This window comes from Phyllobates terribilis, unplaced genomic scaffold, assembly GCF_046119375.1.
Source record: "Phyllobates terribilis strain yellow unplaced genomic scaffold, ASM4611937v1 Scaffold_2__4_contigs__length_985480577, whole genome shotgun sequence".
Taxonomy (NCBI): Eukaryota; Metazoa; Chordata; class Amphibia; order Anura; family Dendrobatidae; genus Phyllobates; species Phyllobates terribilis.
Window position 1 is genome coordinate 170490960 of NW_027362762.1, and position 19854 is coordinate 170510813.

The window sequence follows — 19854 nt, forward strand, 5'->3', positions numbered from 1 at the left end:
TGCTTAGCACTTGTTGGCCCTTTTGCCTTCACTCTGCGGTCCAGCTCACCCCAAACCATCTCGATTGGGTTCAGGTCTGGTGACTGTGGAGGCCAGGTCATCTGGCGTAGCACCCCATCACTCTCCTTCTTGGTCAAATAGTCCTTACACAGCCGGGAGGTGTGTTTGGGGTCATTGTCCTGTTGAAAAATAAATGATGGTCCAACTAAACACAAACCGGATGGAATAGCATGCCGCTGCAAGATGCTGTGGTAGCCATGCTGGTTCAGTATGCCTTCAATTTTGAATAAATCCCCAACAGTGTCACCAGCAAAGCACCCCCACACCATCACACCTCCTCCCTCCTCCATGCTTCACGGTGGGAACCAGGCATGTAGAGTCCATCCGTTCACCTTTAGGACTCATCAGACCAAAGCACAGATTTCCACTGGTCTAATGTCCATTCCTTGTGTTCTTTAGCCCAAACAAGTCTCTTATGCTTGTTGCCTGTCCTTAGCAGTGGTTTCCTAGCAGCTATTTTACCATGAAGGCCTGCTGCACAAAGTCTCCTCTTAACAGTTGTTGTAGAGATGTGTCTGCTGCTAGAACTCTGTGTGGCATTGACCTGGTCTCTAATTTGAGCTGCTGTTAACCTGCGATTTCTGAGGCTGGTGACTCGGATAAACTTATCCTCAGAAGCAGAGGTGACTCTTGGTCTTCCTTTCCTGGGGCGGTCCTCATGTGAGCCAGTTTCTTTGTAGCGCTTGATGGTTTTTGCAACTGCACTTGGGGACACTTTCAAAGTTTGCCCAATTTTTCAGACTGACTGACCTTCATTTTTTAAAGTAATGATGGCCACTCGTTTTTCTTTACTTAGCTACTATTTTCTTGCCATAATACAAATTCTAACAGTCTATTCAGTAGGACTATCAGCTGTGTATCCACCTGACTTCTGCACAACACAACTGATGGTCCCAACCCCATTTATAAGGCAAGAAATCCCTCTTACTAAACCTGACAGGGCACACCTGTGAAGTGAAAACCATTTCCGGTGACTACCTCTTGAAGCTCATCAAGAGAATGCCAAGAGTGTGCAAAGCAGTCATCAAAGCAAAAGGTGGCTACTTTGAAGAACCTAGAATATAAGACATATTTTCAGTTGTTTCACACTTTTTTGTAAAGTATATAATTCCACATGTGTTGATTCATAGTTTTGATGTCTTCAGTGTGAATGTACAATTTTCATAGTCATGAAAATACAGAAAAATCTTTAAATGAGAAGGTGTGTCCAAACTTTTGGTCTGTACTGTATATACTGATTTCAGAGGGTGACAAGACTGTATCTAATCAACACAAATGCTAAATGCATCCTTGGATAAACCTTACAATGAATAGGATTTCAAATGCCTTTAGAAGTCGCACTACTTAGGTATTTCATGTTGTCATTTACTTTGAATTGCAAGATGTAAATTATAATCTTTATACATAGAGAATAGTATGACTAGAGTGTGACTTGTGGAGTCCTGTAGTAACAAACCTCCCCCCCACGTAAAGGGAACCTGTCACACTCAACGTGCAGTCTGATATGCAGGAGTCATGTTTTAGAGTGAAAGTAGCTGTTCAAATTGATTTGTTGTTTGTAATACGGCGGTGAAAAAGCATTCGCACCCACCGATTTCTTTTATCTTTGCTAATTTATCACAATTAAAGAAGTTGTCCATTTTTGGAAAGTTGGCCCAAAACTCTGTAAAATACCTACAATAAAAAACTCAGCAGGTGCTCTGCCTCCCTGGGTCCGGTGTCGGCTCCCTGTCGCTGATCGGTCTCAAGGTGTTGGCTGTAGTGGTGAAGTCATGTCAACAGTGTGTGTTACCGCTCTAGCTAATCACTGTATTCAGCAGCCGTGCCCTCACACGCCGTTGAGCTCAGTGTTTGGGTAGAGTAGTGATGAGCATTGTTGACATGATGTCACCACTACAAACAAAGCACTGAGACCGGGACAATGGCAGTGAGCCGGACCTGGACCCAGGGTGGATGTGTACCGGTGAGTTTGTTATCTTAGGTATTTTACTGAGTTTGGGATCCAATTTCCTTAAAGTACACAGCCTCTTTAAATGTTTTACATCATCCAATTAATTTTACTATAAGATAAATAGATAATATGAGGTAAAAACATAAGGAGGACACACAAAAGGGGGCTTTTAAGTAATCAATTAAATTAAGAATATATTCAAAACCAATATTATCACAAGCAAAAGGAAATGCCCCCATAAACCTAACAACTGGTCATGCCACCCTGCGCAGTAACAACTGCAATCAAACATTTGGGATACACTGTGATGTCTTTTACATTGCTGTAGAGAAATTTAGGCTACATTGGAGGGCTTTCAAGCATGAACTGCCACAATCACTACCACCACATTTGAGTGTTGGTATTATATTCTTATAGGGGAATTCTTAACCCAATGCAATGGGTCTTACAAAAAGTTCTACCATTAACTTAACAGACCACCGAATATTATTCCAAAAGTTTTCATGGTTATCTAATATCTAAGGGGTAACATTTCTCCTTGCGGAGAGAGACATGTTAATCATGTCAAGGTGAGGAGACTTTTAAAGCTGCAATGCTCCTCTGGGAAATATGCAAATTGTCTCTTCAGAGAGGAAGAGGACTAGAACTCTAGTGCCACCTACAGGAAGTAGCAATCCTAAAAGTCAATAGTGACCCTTTAACTAGCCTTATTACATGACTTGGGATATAAACCAGAACCAGAAACTCAATTTGCAGACACTGTGCCTCGTCAGTTCAAAGTGTGAGTTCTGGTTTGGCTGTGTGAGACGCGTCAGACAGGTATCTAAGGGGTAACATTTCTCCTTGCGAAGAGAGACATGTTAATCATGTCAAAGTGAGGAGACTTTTAAAGCCGCAATGCTCCTCTGTGAAATATGCAAATTGTCTCTTCAGAGAGGAAGAGGACTACAGTGGTGGCCAAAAGTATTGGCACCCCTGCAATTCTGTCAGATAATACTCAGTTTCTTCCTGAAAATAATTGCAATCACAAATTCTTTGGTATTATTATCTTCATTTAATTTGCTTGCAAAGAAAAAACACAAAAGAGAATGAAGCAAAAATCAAATCATTGATCATTTCACACAAAACTCCAAAAATGGGCCAGACAAAAGTATTGGCACCCTCAGCCTAATACTTGGTTGCACAACCTTTAGCCAAAATAACTGCGAACAACCGCTTCCGGTAACCATCAATGAGTTTCTTACAATGCTCTGCTGGAATTGTAGACCATTCTTCTTTGGCAAACTGCTCCAGGTCCCTGATATTTGAAGGGTGCCTTCTCCAAACTGCCATTTTGAGATCTCTCCACAGGTGTTCTATGGGATTCAGGTCTGGACTCATTGCTGGCCACCTTAGAAGTCTCCAGTGCTTTCTCTCAAACCATTTTATAGTGCTTTTGGAAGTGTGTTTTGGGTCATTGTCCTGCTGGAAGACCCATGACCTCTGAGGGAGACCCAGCTTTCTCACACTGGGCCCTACATTATTCTGCAAAATTTGTTGGTAGTCTTCAGACTTCAAAATGCCATGCACACGGTCAAGCAGTCCAGTGCCAGAGGCAGCAAAGCAACCCCAAAACATCAGGGAACCTCCGCCATGTTTGACTGTAGGGACCGTGTTCTTTTCTTTGAATGCCTCTTTTTTTTTCCTGTACACTGTGTTGATGCTTTTTCCCAAAAAGCTCTACTTTTGTCTCATCTGACCAGAGAACAATCTTCCAAGACGTTTTAGGCTTTCTCAGGTAAGTTTTAGCAAACTCCAGCCTGGCTTTTTTATGTCTCGGGGTAAGAAGTGGGGTCTTCCTGGGTATCCTACCATACAGTCCCTTTTCATTCAGACGCCGACGGATAGTACGGGTTGACACTGTTGTACCCTCGGACTGCAGGGCAGCTTGAACTTGTTTGGATGTTAGTCGAGGTTCTTTATCCACCATCCGCACAATCTTGCGTTGAAATCTCTCGTCAATTTTTCTTTTCCTTCCACATCTAGGGAGGTTAGCCACAGTGCCATGGGCTTTAAACTTCTTGATGACACTGCGCACGGAAGACACAGGAACATTCAGGTCTTTGAAGATGGACTTGTAGCCTTGAGATTGCTCATGCTTCCTCACAATTTGGTTTCTCAAGTCCTCAGACAGTTCTTTGGTCTTCTTTCTTTTTTCCATGCTCAATGTGGTACACACAAGGACACAGGACAGAGGTTGAGTCAACTTTAATCCATGTTAACTGGCTGCAAGTGTGATTTAGTTATTGCCAACACCTGTTAGGTGCCACAGGTAAGTTGCAGGTGCTGTTAATTACACGAATTAGAGAAGCATCACATGATTTTTCAAACAGTGGCAATACTTTTGTCCACCCCCTTTTATAGGGTTGGTGTGGAATTATATCCAATTTGGCTTTAGGACAATTCTTTTTGTGTTTTTTTATTGAAGACAAATTAAATGAAGATAATAATACCAAAGAATTTGTGATTGCAATCATTTTCAGGAAGAAACTGAGTATTATCTAACAGAATTGCAGGGGTGCCAATACTTTTGGCCACCACTGTATAACTCTAGTGACACCTACAGGAAGTAATTTAATGTTTTTGGTAAATTCAAGACAAGTCTTTGTGTTTTTTGTGGTCACTTGCCTCGAGTAAGGTCAATCGGAGGGGGCTGTGATTGTCTACTAGACTGCTCACCGAGTTGTTAAGTGGTAGGGATTATTTTATTTTAGAGAATGGCAGAAATACATGACCCAATCTAATAATAGTCTAAGAAATTGCTGTTTTGAAACATCCTCTGTACACAGTGTGACATCTTAGTCCCGTTTTAGAAGACCTGCTACGTGTCGCCGCCATTAGAGTGTGTAACACCAATACGTTTAATTATCCCTGCTGTTTTGCAACACTTTCAGCGCTCTGGTTGTCTTGATGACTGAATGAAGAGATAAAATTAAGAAAACAGAGAATGTCAGTTAGGTTTTAACATCCCTTCTTCAATTTTCATTAAATGGGTCATTGGTCTTGGTCAAATTTAAGTAGATCAGCCACTCCTGGGATGGTTAACCAGTGTTCCAAGTTTTCTCTATTAGTGTAAGGTGGATTCTGGGAGGAAAAAGCAACGCAAAAGCACCCCATACAATGAACATAATGCACAGCAATGTCAAAATGACATTTATATGCACATGTTTCGTTTTTATGCCATGTCTTTTAACCACTTAAGGGTTCATCAACCCTTAAGAGGGTAAAACAAGAAACATGTTCATTCTTCCAGGCAGAAGCCTCCTGTGCTCTATTTTTGGAAATATAGAGTAAAAGACACCAGTGGAAATCTCGGCAGGTGCATCGATGTCTAAAAGATGCAGTGTGCTCATACCTTAAAATAGCTCTCACTATGGCTTCATGAAGTTCAAGAGCCTTATCAATGGCTTTGTAACTTTTATCAGATTGGTAGATTTCTTTGTTTAGCAATTTGGTGCCTGTATTTAAATCTCTTTAGAATGTGTTGTCATGCACCTGAGATAAAAGTATATGTACTTTAATTAAAAAGTCCCTTCCGTTCCCCCTATAATCTAACTGCCTTTTGTTTTCTTACCTACTTCTTGTTTGATGACTTTTCTTTGAGAATTCCCAGTGCATGCTGGGATTCTCAAATGAGACGTCATCAGGGGGCAGAGGCTCTGTCCCCACTCTGAAACGAAGTGCCATCAATGACATCTGGTTTAGGGGCTGGGTTAGTTCTATCTCTACTGGGCATGTGTCAGTTGTTAATTCTGACTTATGCTCAGTAGGGTCTTGTCATTTGGCTTTTCAGTGCACAGTGACAGTGCGCTTCCTTGCCGGCTCTCATGAAAAGTGATGAGCCGACAAGAAAGAGCACTGTCAGTGCACATTGTAAGAAGAACAGAGACCAGTTCTGATGAGAAGTAACGAGCCAGGAAGAAAGCACACTGTCAGTGCGCATTGTAAAGAGAGAGCCTGGCAAACAGGGAAAACAGAGACCAGCTCCACCCCCGAAAGTCACATTTTTTAGGGGGAGGGGCGGCGGGAGTGGTCTCTGATTTTTCTGCTCGCCAGGTTCTTTCCTTACAAACACACTGACAGTGTGCTCTCTTCCTGGCTCTTCACTTCTCATCAGATCCAGAGAGCAAGCGCACTGTCACTGTGGATTGAAAAGTACATCTCACAGTGACAAGGGAACTTGAACTGAGCATACGTCATAATTGACAGCCGACACATGCTCATTAGAGCCGGGACTAGCCCGGCTTCTGAAACGGGCATCACTGATGATGATTGATTTCAGAAGTGACCACAGCCTCTTCCCCCTGATGATGTCTCGTTTGAGCAGACCAGCATGCACTGTTGATTCTCACATGAAGTGTTATCAAACAGGAAGTAGATAAAAAAATAAAGCAGCTAAAGTAGAAAGGGAGTGATGGGACTTATTAATTAAAGTATATCAGAAAAGTGATTAGATTATTACATTAAATAGATAGACATTGATGATTAAATCGATGATAGTTTCTGAACACCCCAGTGACAGTCAATTTTGACTTTTATGACCAAACTCAATTTTTCAAATCGGACATGTATCACTTTAAGTGGTAATAACTTTTGAATGCTTCAACATATCCCAGTGATTTTGAGATAATTTTTCGTGACACATTGTACTTTATGTACTAGTAAATTTAGGTCAATATTTTGTGCTTTTTTATGAAAATATTTGAAATTTGTCAAAAATGTTGAAAAGTTATCAATTTTCAAACATTGAATTACTTATTTTCCACTATAATATTGATTTAGCCCTTAATTTGTCATTTTCACAAGGTGTAAGAGGAGAAAATAGATCCCACAATTTGTTATGCAACTTTTTTTTTCGAATGTAGCAAAATCTAATACTTGATCAAAAATTGGTGTTTGGGTACATGGCAGGACTTGGAGGATAGAAGCGCTAGTTGATTTTTGGAGCACAAATTTGGTTGAAACAGATTGCAGATGCCATGTTGCATTTGCAGAGCACTTGAGGTGCTTAAACAACAGAACCCCCCTAAGAAGTGAGCCCATTTTGAAAACTAAACCCTTCAAGTAATTCAAATAGGGGTATAGTGAGCATTTTGTACCCACTGGTGTGTCACAGAAGTTTATAAGATTAAACTGTGAAAATGAAAAATTTAATTTTTTTCCACTAATATGTTACTGTAGCTTCAAATTTTGTCATTCTCACAAGGGGTAATATTACAAAATGGACCCCACAATGAGGTTGTACACTACTGTATGGGACTTGAAAGGGAAGGAGCACCACTTGGCTTTTGGAGTGCAGAGTTTGATTTAATAGATTGTAGGTACCTTTTTCAAAGCATAGACCCCTCAAGAAATTCATTGAGGAGTGTGGTCAACATTTTTAACCCACAGGTGCTTTCCAAAAATCTATAAAATTAGGACATCAAAATAAAAAAAATATGTTTTTTCAGTAAAATGTTGTGTTAGACCCAAGTTTGTCATTTTCACAAGAGATAATAGGAGAAAATGGATCCCACAATTTGTTAAGCAATTTCTCCTAAAAGTGGTGATATCCCATATGTGGTTCTAAACTAATGTTTGGATGCACATTGCAGCGTTCAGAAAAGAAATAGCATCATTTGATTTTTTAGCTCAACTTTGGCTGGAATTGATTGTAGACGCCATGTTGCATTTCCAAAGTCCCTGATATACCAAAACAGCAGAATTTCCCCCACAAATGACCCCATTTTGTAGAGCACCTGCGTTACGAGATCGGCAAAAAAGTCAACACAAGTGATTCCATTTTGAAAACTATACTGCTCAAGGAGTTCATCTAGAGGTATAGTGAGTATTTTAAGTGCCTCACAGAATTTTATAACATTGGGCCATGAAAAAAAAAAAAAATTTTTAACACTGAAATGTTATATTAGCTGCAATTTTTTCATTTTTTCAAGGGGTAATAGGTGAATATAGACCTCGTGATTTATTACACAATGTCTCCTAACCTTGGTGATACCCCATAGTTTATCAAAAACTACTGTTTGACTTCATGGCAGGGCTTAGAAGGAAGGGGCACGATTTGATTTTTGCAATGCATATTTGCTGGAATAGTTTGTGGTTGCCATTTGCAAAACCCCTAAAGTTCGAGCAGCAGAATACCCTATTTTTGAAATTAGACCTCTCTGTAAATTTTTCTAAAGGTGCAGTAACTATCTTGGCCCCAAAGGTGTTGTACAGGAAAAAATCACACAGCGGATGTTACAGAGTAAATATTACAAATATGCCAGTTTAGTAGTCAATGCATTGTGCTCAGCTCGTGCTTCTGGAGAAATACACAATCTAAATGATTAAATGTGCTCTTTCAGTGCCAGTAATGCCAAACTTTGATAATAGTTTTGGTTAAGGAACACTGTCAGACTCAGAAAGAGGGAGCTATTTGGATTTGGGAGCGCAGATTTCACTGGATTTTTTTTGTGGGAGCAATGTTGCTTTTCCAGAGTCTTTGTGCTACCAGTATTATGAAAATCCACTTTTTATGCATATAAAGATGACACATCTGAGTGAGGGCTTGTTCTTTGCTTAAGGTATTGAAGTTTTTATTGGTACCATTTTGGGGTGTATAACATTATTTCATCACTGTTAACACTCAGTTCACACTTATTCTGCATTCTACGCTGAGCACTTACTTTGGAGTTTCCATCTAAATCTCTAAAAAAATGAAACTCTCCAATTAGTACAATGAGGCAGAAGAAGAAACTTTGGACTCCGTTTGGCTTATGTTCCGGCAATGTCCAGTCATTTTAGGCATACAAACAACTGTGGTTAATCACACTTTTGTGCACTAAAAAGACGGACACCACCGGAAAAGAGGCCAGACAGAATCCAAAGTTTCTCCATCTGCCTCAATGTACTGAATGGTTCTGTCTGGGGTTTTGTCTAAATTGTGTTTTTTGAGGATTTAGATGGACACCCTGAGGTGAGTGCTCAGTGAAGAGCACAAGATAAATGGGAACCAAACCTTATTCTGATTTTTAGGAGGCAGAATGAACAAATAAACAGCGGTTCAAGAATCGTGTTTTTTTTATGCCTTGTACCATTTTGTAAAAGTGATATCATCATTCTTCTGGTCAGAATGATTTTAGCGATGCCAGATTTATATAACTTTTTTTTAAGTTTTGCTACTTTTTCACACTAAAAGTTATTTTTCTTAAATCAAAAATAGTTTTTTTGTCGCCATATTCTGAGAGTTACTTTTTTACATTTTTTAGCAGACAGAGTTCCATGAGGGCTTGTTCTTTTAGGCTGTGTTCACACGATGCGTATTTCATGCGTTTCCGCGGCGTTTTTGCAGTTGCGTAAACGCCGCGGAAACGCATGAAAAACGCATGGTAGAAGGGAAGCAATGTTCCCCAATGGAAATCCGCATGTGCTGTGCCCATGATGCGGATTTTTCCGCAGCGTTAACGCTGCGGTCAAAAATCCGCAGCATGTCAATTAATTTTGCGGAAACGCGGCGATTTCGCCGCCATTGACTTGCATTAGAACGCGCCAATTCCGCAAGACAGCATCTGTACTTGCGTAATTGGTGCGTTCTAATGTGCGGATGGTACCCGGGTGTGGAGGAGAGGAGAGTCTCATCCACACCCAGGTACCATTAAAAAAGCTGTAAAAAGAAGAATAAAATAAAAAATAATGTATTCTTACCTTCTGTCGGCCCGCGCAGCGCTCCCGCTTGGTTCCCGGCACTTTGCAGTGAGTTGTAGGACCTGCGGTGACGTCAGAGTCATGTGACGGGTCACGTGACGCTGACGTCGGCAGGTCTTTCAATTCAAAGTTGCCGGCAGCCGGGAGAACAGATTGAGCAGGACAGCGCGGGCGATCGGAGGTAAGTATATACACGCTCTCGGTTCACACTGTATAAATCCATGCTGTTTGCATGGATTTATATAGTGTGACCTAGTTATCAAGCACTTTCCAGGTGATGCTAACATCGCCTGGAAAGCGCTTGTCAATCTGCATGCGGAAACGCATGTGAATCTGCATGTGGATCCGCATGTATTCTGCAGGAAAAACGCATGCACAATCTGCATGCGTTTTTTCTGCCAGGGAGATGCAGAAATGATGCAGAAATTTTCTGCTTCATTTCTGCATCGTGTGCACATACCCTTAAGGGATGAAATTAAGTCTTTATTGGTACCATTTTTGGATCCAGCCATCATCATAATGCATTTTTATGTGTTTTTCTTTATATATTAACACATTTTATTTAACTTTTTATATATTTATAAAATATATAGTCCACTACAGGACTTGAATTTTCTTCAGTTTTAATTGCTGATCTCATGCACTACAATACTACTCTACTGCATTGCATGAGACCTGTCAGTTTCACACTGACACAGCTGGTTAGACACTGCTTATGGCAGGACCTAAGAGGCCACCATACGCCGAGGCCAATACTGGGCCTCGAAGTGCCAGAACAACAATCCGGACTTTACAATCTCTGTTAACCATCTAGATGTTGCTGTTGCATTTGACAGCGGCATTTGAGAGGTTTAATGGCTCCGATCACTGCTAAAATCGATCATTTTTGGTGCAACAAGGTGTCAGCTGACATCTATCACATTTTCTCCAGTTGGGGGAGCTGAGGATTAAGGCCTATTAATGACCACCAAAAAAAAACAAGGATATTGGTGGTTGGGAAGGGGTTAAAGCATAGAATGAATGGGGTTGTCTTCAGCTATATTAGCTATACATTTTGGGACTTATTATTGTGTCCTACTAAATCTATAAAAGCAGTAAAGCTATTGGTGGCAGAAAATATATGAAATCCTCAATGATTTTAGTTATCATTATTGTACAGGGGGTAGAACCTTACATGCGCCCATTGGTCCTCTATAACTCAATGGTATATAAAATAGACAATCAGATTACTGCAGGTTCAAGTCTCCCAGGGAGACTAAAAATGAAATATATATATAATGAAATTTTAAAAGTTTGCTATCAGCATAATCATACCTACATGTAGAATCACAATCTCACATCATTTTTACTGCGCAATGAACGCCGTAAAAATAAGATCCAAACAACAATGTCAGAATTCCATTTCATTTTTAACAATTTCACCACACCTGGAATTTGGATTTTACATTTTCCGGTACATTCAATGTTAAAATGATTGTCATTCAAAACTACAACTCCTCCCGCAAAGACAAGCTGTCATACTGCTATGTCAATGGAAAAAAAGAAAGCCGAAAAAAACAGAAAATAACTAGGTCATGAAGAGGTTAAAAACGGTGCCACTTATAGACATATTTGTGTACCAAAATATATTTATTTTGTACATCATGTATTAGAAAGTTTAATTATTTTTTTGCTATATAATTAACAATTACTTATTTAATAAAGTAAATGAGAAATCTTGTAGAACATACCCTATGCTATAGCAGCACTAAAAGCTGCCCTGCTCCTTGCATCACTGGGCTTCTGGGCATAATGTGCTCTTATCCTCCTCTCAGTTGGGTTCTTGGCTTTGTGGAGCTCAGTTGTGAGCTGTGGGGCCACTCCATCAGTATCCACTAACACTCAACCAAAAAAGAAAAATAGTTTGATCTAAAAGTATCCACTAACAGTGCGACCATCACAACCAGCCTCTGTCAAAATGCTAACAGTTATTGATCAGTAACTAGTCTTAGTTTGGGAGTATTTCCCTGTACTGAGTGACCCAATCCGATAATAGTCTTTGAGATTGCAGTTCAGTGCGACTTCTTAGTCCCGTTTTAGAAGACCTGCTACGTGTCGCCGCCATCAGAGTGTGTAACACCACTACGTTTAATTATTCCTGTTGTTTTGCAACACTTTCAGCGCTCTGGTTGTCATGACGACAGAATAAAGAGATAAAATTAAGAAAACAGTAAAGTCTGTCAGGTTTCAGCATCACTTCCTCAATTTTCATTAATTTTCAGGAGGCACGATTTTTAACTCCTTTCTTAAATCAATTACGTGCTGTTTACTGATTGTAACATATACTGGAACAATGGGTAACATCCTCAAAAATTCAGATGCAACTAAAGGAATATGAAATTTAGGGAGGATACTTACACTAGCGCTCGTGACCATAGATGATACCAGCTTACAAGTGTAAGCTGCAAACATATCTGGAAGACTCAGCTTCCTTAAAGGGGTCGTTTGGGCTAATGATTTTGATGACCTATTATTCATGGGACATGATCAGATCGTGGAGGTGCCGGATGTTGGACCAGCGTTGGCCGGCAATGAACAGGTCAGAACAGCACAGCTCTATTCACTCTGTAGTGGCCGTTGCAAAGAACTGCAGCTCAGCACAAGCTATGCCATCAATATCCAAACCAGCACAACACCTGAGAAGAACAGTAGGACATGAAAGATAAGTGCTGCAACGCCTGAAGTTTCAGCTAAAGGTGCTCTACTCAGTACTAAAGATGCTTGTTATGAAGGAGCTTAATAATTCTCAGATTGCAGTTGTCATTAAAAGTGGCATTTTGTTTTAAAGGGCTTGTCCAGGCTTGGGGTTCAAACCACTCTACGTGACTGCAGACCTATGACACCCCACAATGTGCACACTGCGCACTGTCAGGATTCTTGACTCCGTAGACTCCTCACAGCACACAGTGTGCACATTGTGCGGATATACAAGTCTGCAGTTACCTAGAGGGGCTGCAGACTTGAACTCCAAAACCTAAGATAAAAACAAAATGAGCATTTAACCTGTAGTAAGTAAATAACATAGGATAATTAGTTAACACTATCCCACTGCCATCTCACCTCGGCAAGGTATACCCAATCGGGACGATCACTAACTTTTGTAGTTCACCTCACTATATGTCAGCAGATGTAAAAATAGATGAGGGCAGAGCAGGACCCAGACCCGACTGTTCAGACACTTGCCCATGGAAAGCTACATACACAAAATGCCCAGCCCAAAGAGAAAACCATTCCCCTGTTTGTACAAAGTACAAAAAACTAAAGCAAAACCAAAGAAATGAGCCGGAATACATGTTGGTATGAGTGCAATGTGTAGGTATACGTTCACACTGTGGACATTTAACAGACCTAAAATATAAACAAAATGAGCAAATACCCTGCAGAAAGTAAATAGTAATAGTACATGTAAATAAACTGCAAGCCTGGACAACCCCTTTAAACTTGGAGAAATAACTTGTGATATGAGTTGTCTTGAAATATTTATAATGTTCTTGTTTCATTAGTTTATTGCAAAGCAGAAAGTTTGTGAATTTTGCTAAAAAAACTAATTTACAATGAGGATAGAATCATTTTATTGCAACTCTATTTTGGAAATAGGAACTGCAGAAATAACAGTTCACTAGTACCGAAATACCAGGGAAGCCAGCCAACAATCCCCTGCACTCCTGCTGGCCACATGCACGCACCTGCAGATTTGATAAAACTGCATGTCTTTCTCATAGCCTATAGGCTGTTGTGAGAACACATGCATGGGAGCACTGGCAGCTTCGTAACAGTGTTACCAGCATTATTGATTAGCATAAATGCAGACAAAACTGAATAAATTGCTGTCACAGTGCGAGAATATATTATATTATGTATCTTCATATATTATGCAGGTGTCAGGGTTTCTTTGTCTGTTCCTTCATAGCTGTAGCGTTGAGAAATTCAGCTCTGCTAGATCTGTGGGAATAGCACCAGTTTATGTTTACACGTATGATTATCCCATAAGACTTGGTTCACACCAGAGTTGTGGAGGACTGTCGGCATCTTTGCGGGCAAAATCTTCCAAACTTTGTGTCAACGTCACTCTAGACTTTAATATTAATGTATTCCGGTCCGAATAAAAAATTTGGACTCGTGCGCAGCCCCATAGACTAACATTGAAAAACAAAAACCTATAAGAGAGGAAATACCAAAGGTACACGTAGGTAAACGCCCTGGAATACCACGCATTCAAAAAAACACAAAGAGTATTCACAACAGAGCAACATATAAAAAATATATAACTTTTATTAGAGTAAACCATATAAAAACAAACACATAAACACAAGGACATTTAAAATACATAAAAGAAAATGAGAGGGGATGGGTATGTCCCAATCAGATTTCAAATAGTTATTTTTGCATTGCAATACCCAGGTATAGAATTGCTATAAAACACTATATAATATAGTCCAAAAACTAAGGTAAAATAATAAAGAAAAAAAGGGGTCAAAGTGCAGTGACTAGAAATCCAATATATGGTGTAATACCAGGAGTGTAAGGCTAAATAGTAAGTATTTTTCTTAAAGAAAGACACCATGTGAATCGTGGAATAATGGACTAAAAAATATTTGTCATTGTTCACAGATAGCAATACAGAACCAAAAAGTATATAACAGGGCACAAGAAGTACAGTGCATATGCAACAACAATTATAAATCTGGAAAATGATATACAGAGTTTTTAGGACATACCACAACCCACCTCACACCACTCCAATGCCGTTTCGCTACTGCTTCATCAGGGAGACAAATATTTTTTAGTCCATCATTCCATGATTCATGTGGTATCTTACACACATTGCATTGCTCTGCATGATTTCTGAATGATTCATGTTGTGTGACATTTTGGTTTCCTGGTTTCACACTTCAATAGAAATCAGTGTACATGTCACAAAACTGATTACAAGTTGTTGATCTATGGCCACTTAGCTACAATATGCAGGCAAATGGCACTAAAGTGCAATACCAGATACAGCCTATCCACAAGAACGGAGCTTCTGTGTTTTTGAAAAAATAGACTTTTTTTTATTATAATGGACAACTCATTTCTATCACTGCAATGTCTCTCCATGCATTTCCAGCAGAGAAAGATAAAACTCAAAAATAATTATTTCATTTTATCAAAAATAAAGGGATTTAAAAATGACTCACAGTGGTCAATACTTTTGGGTGCAGGATAAAATGTCTCTACATGTCGTTTCTGGAGGTGGATTGCTTATTCCAGTCCCAATACACTTGTTTGTAACTTTTTGGATGACTTTAAATGGAAATTTCTAGCTCTATAGCTTGGTATCTGAAGACCTAGCATTAGGTGGTAGTAAAAAGCTTGGACTTATAAGACTGGTGGTATGATGTAGATATCCGGGGTGGACACAGATAGAAGAGGGTTCCTGTGCTAGAACAGGACATGAATCATAGAATCCTAGAATGTTAGAGTCGGAAGGGACCTCCAGGGTCATCGTGTCCAACCCCCTGCTCAATGCAGGATTCACTAAACCATCTCAGACAGATGTCTGTCCAGCCTCTGTTTGGACTGTTTTCAGTCCAAGAGATCATCACGATACACAATTCCACCTGCTTTGGAGGAAGAAGTGGCTTCCTTAATTTTTGGGCCCTTCTGAGACCGCACAGGTTGCACCAATGATATGTTTGCGGCGCCCCTGGTATGAATGCTGTAACTGGTAGTTCCACAATAACTAAAGAGCCGCAGGTTGTTATTATTTAAAGCTCTTTTATTTTTCTAATGTGCCTGAATACATAATATGACTACATTTACGATACATTCCAACCCATAATCAAGACAAAGAAGCAGTGAAACATAGAAAGACATGGAATGCATTTCATACATGGGCATAAATCTTTTTCCTAGTTGGATGTCACATTCACCCTTTAATATTCAGCACTGAGCTGCCAGATTGTGGTGTGGGTGTAGAACAGTGATCACAGCTCCTCCTATTCCTATACCATGAATAGTGAGTCCTGCTAGTCTTTAGAACACGCTTGGGTGGCATATTATTCTGCGATTACACCGTTTTCTTGCCCCCTCCTTTGCAAACTCTTCGTATGAGATGCAAAATTGAAGTGTTCGTTAAAGTGCAGCCCTGACACTGGAGAGAAGGCAGAAGAATAGCTGCTGTGTCTCGGTGAATGGAGATCAGTGACAAGCCTGTCTCTAGCCACCGTGGAACCTGCATGGAATTGAGGCGTCTGATGCTGATGCTGATGCTGCTGCAATGAAGGATCTACAGGCAGCCTGAGAGAAGACCAGACTATGGTGGCACCTGCTCACCTTGCTTTACACCTGGCAGACAATGGAATTGAATTTTCAAGGGAACTATCAGCAGGGACATCAGTGCCTTCTGCAATACTGAGCCAGTGCAGTGATGCTTCTATACAATGAGGTCTTGCTTCTGAAGGGTTGCTTTCCCCCTCTGCTTTTGTGCATTATTTGCAGATAGCTATTGACTGACATTCCAGGGCGTGTGTTTTCTGTCTGGCGATCGGATCTATGCTGCAGGGACACCTGTGTGGCGAGGAGGTGTTACGTCAGATGATGGATGTGCTGAGCTGATTGCAGACCAGCAGTGTGGTTGATCAGGCAGACTACTCTGCAGCCCTTGCTATTTTTGCAAGCTGCTCACTCAGGGGACCCATGAGCAGAGGAGCCACCCTCCAGCGCAGGACCACCTACCACATCTCTTTGACCCTAGTCAAACTAGAGGCTGTGGGAGACGAAAAAAAGGCTGACAGCACTGAAGTATTCCGGAAACATGACACCCCTTCTCTTGGCAGCACACCTGGACTGGCCCATTGCCTCTCACTGGATAGAGATTTTCCTGATGTCTGGGCTTGGGCAGGGCCCACTCCTGATGCCGGGGTGAGTGATGGAAAAGAAAGGTCTATCAATGAAGAAAGTGCATTATTAAATAATACTGGCAAGGGGACAGATGTTGGTTCAAAGGGGGCGCAGGATACCAATGATGCACCCTTGCCAGTTTCCTTAAAAGCAAAACAATCTGAAACATCTGTCCCGGACCGAGAACAATGTGCAGTTCCTACCAGATCAAAATCATTGTTTGTAAAGCGGAGTGACACTGTATTATGCCGCCCTTCAGCTTCTATACCAGTAAGTAACATAACAAGCACTTTTTCAACAGTGGGACCATCTGAGAGCCAAGTGTCTACCAATGGAACTACAGAAAAAGTGGGGTTCTCTGAAACATCAAAAACAGCTGATTTTTTGTCAGGAGCTGGAAGTGCATGTACATCTGCCAATTCTACTCCATCACCTACAGATAAGGGGGCATCACAAGTTCCAACAAAGGTAGTACCTGGAAATACTGGTAATATAACCCAAAAACAGGAAGAGAATGGCACCGTGATATCTAGTACTTCATTACCAGCAGCGTCTGTGAACGACTCAGTCTCATCAAACACCACAACTTCATCAACTCAGAAACAGGAAACTAAAAAGCTTGAAACATCTAGTCATGCAGTACATGGAGATAAACCAACAACTGTATCTAGCACTGAAGAATCATCAAGCCAGAACACAAAAACGTCTAGTGCTTCAGGGCCTCCAGGAGGAATGAAGGAAACAAGAACTGCTAGTACTCCAGTGCCTTTCAGTCAAAGGGATTTTCCCTTTGGTGGAGTGCGAGTAATTAGAGGTTCCCTCACTAGAAGACCTGCACTTGATACTGATGTTTCCAGGGACTTAATAACCACTTCTGTGCCAGTGCAAGTTTCCAAAGTTACAGAAGGGGTCAGTCCTCAAGCACCAGTCACCGAATCCAGAATCACCCGCCGGAGTTTAAAGGCAATAAAGGTACCAGCTGTATGTTCAGATTCTCCGACGCACACCTGTTCTTCTCCAATTTCTGAAGAAAAACCTGACAGAGCAGTAGAACTTGCAGACAAACCATGCACAATACCATCCAGCATACCCCGAGTTACCGCTCCTCCAATAAGTGCTGCTCGCACTGCATCAGCATTATTTTCTGCATCTCGTTCTGGAGGCGCTCCAGTAATTGCAGCAAAACCTAGTGAGGCCAAAATAATTGCTGCTAGAAGTGCAGCTAGGGGAGTTAGAGCTGCATCTGTAGTGGTGACATCTGAAGAGTCCATAGGAAGCAGAGCTCCACTTGCTGGAATAGTCACTGAGAAAACTAAGACTGGAGATACTGGCACATATCCTGGAGCAAGACCACCTGTTAGTACATCCAAAACTTTACCTTCTGGGACACCTCCAGTTACAGCGATAAAAGCCCCAAGCATAAGCGCTAAACCTGCAATTTCATCTGGTGATGCCGCACCACCTCCCACTCCTCGGACTAAAACCTCGACTGGAATAAAAGCACCAGTGTCTGGCATGGGAACATACCCGGGAGCTAGGGCACCAGTTACTGGGACAGCCAAATCTCCTGGTGCAAAAGCAACCAGTGATCGGCCTGTTACTTTAATAGAAAAGAATGCTCTTGACATCAGTGAGCTAACATCTCCCAAAGAAAAGACTACAGAGCCTTTACTCTTGCTATCTCTTTCGCCATGTAAAGATATAGATGTTACTTTGCCAGTTGAAGTAGATGACCACACACCAGACAGTGATGACCATGGAAAGACTAAACGGTTGGAAAGACTTTTCCATAGGCAAGATGCTATGTGGATCAGTACTAGTGTCACCTCAGATTACTTTCTTCAAAACTCACCCAATCGACGCTGCCATAGTCCTCGACAGCAGTCAAGTCCTACTTTTTTTTCCGGACCTAGATATTCTTTTAGCTCTCCAGCAAGCCCATTGCTCCCTGTACCATGCCAGCCAGGAACACCATATCGTGAAGCGCCAGTAACTGTATCTCTCTCAGTGAGCCCAGATAAGTCTGGGGAATCACAGAAGAACACCTTACAAGTAGAAACCAAGACAAGACCTCCATACCTTTCAAGTGTAAGTGTCTCTGGACTACCCACTCCTGTAGATCAAGCGAAGATCCCTCCTGTTCTTCTTACACCATGTAAGGAAAAAGGCAGTCGAATACTTAAACTTAGTAAGGCCTCCAAAAGTCAAGACAACCGTGACAAAAATCTAAGTCAAAAAAGTGGTTCAAATCGACTCTCATGGCCTGAAAATGAATGTGGTAAAAGTCGGTCAAAATCGTCCACCAAGAACAGCCCTAGAGCTGAGACTCCAAAACTCTCTTCAGGAGGAAAAAGTCTGCTGTCACCTTCATCATGTGACCCTAAAGGTTTTAGAAAGGGAAAAAGCAAGACTGTGGACAATAGTGACTTTGATTTACCAACTGACGAATTTAAAAAGGGCCGCGAAGGAACATCTCCTACTGGAGACAAGGCCAGGTCTTCAGCAGCTAGGGATAGGAAGATGTTAAAGTTTATAAGCGGAATATTCACAAAATCCACTGTGGCCTCCTCTGTCTCACCAACTGGATTAAGTCCTGGAGATGAGAGAGATTTCGCACAAAGTAAGTGTAAACGTATCATTTTCTCCACAGACTTTTTTTCTAATTTTTAATTTTTTATTCATAGCTACATAATATGTCTCTTTTAAAATAAACTAGTGAATTATTCAGTACCATCTTTTTAAGCTTCATTTCCTTAGCAATCAATCTGTAATTTAAGATGAATCCAGCATCTGATCAGTTGCCATAGGCTACTCTGCATTATTAACCTGTGAGCGGGTCAAAAGTAGTTAATTTTCCCTTTTTATGTTATTCCCACTGCTCCTCTTAGCATTTTGCTTTTTTATTTGTTTAAATATGCAGTATGTTCCAGAAATATGGGCTTTTTTATTTAGTGATAATTTTGTGGTCTTTTTCCAAGTGGGCAGGACCCACAGGATTCTCTAGGGGCATGTATGTAGGCTCTCTGCATTACACTGCAAGACGCGCCCCCAGAGAATCCTGTGAGCAACGCCCCCTTGCTAAAGACCATAAAAATTACCCCTAAATAAAAAAGGCCCTCATCTCTGGAACCGTATGTTGGATTTAAACAAAACAAAAAACGGAATACTAAGGGGAGAAGCGGGAAGAAAATAAAAGCAAA

General features: G+C 40.9%; 1 protein-coding gene across 3 annotated transcripts in view; it reads left to right on the forward strand.

Annotated features, from left to right (window-relative positions):
* AGAP2 (ArfGAP with GTPase domain, ankyrin repeat and PH domain 2) overlaps positions 1–19854 on the forward strand; it is a 404081-nt gene that overhangs the window by 154333 nt on the left and 229894 nt on the right. For 2 of the 3 annotated variants that reach the window (XM_073663271.1, XM_073663272.1), the window contains exon 1: positions 15730–19274. The exons of the other annotated variant lie outside the window; for it this stretch is intronic. In XM_073663271.1, coding sequence (XP_073519372.1) covers positions 16451–19274 — 2824 coding nt within the window. In that variant the 5' untranslated portion in view covers positions 15730–16450. Of the gene's footprint in view, positions 1–15729; positions 19275–19854 lie in introns of those variants that run through there. 3 annotated transcript variants of the gene reach the window in all.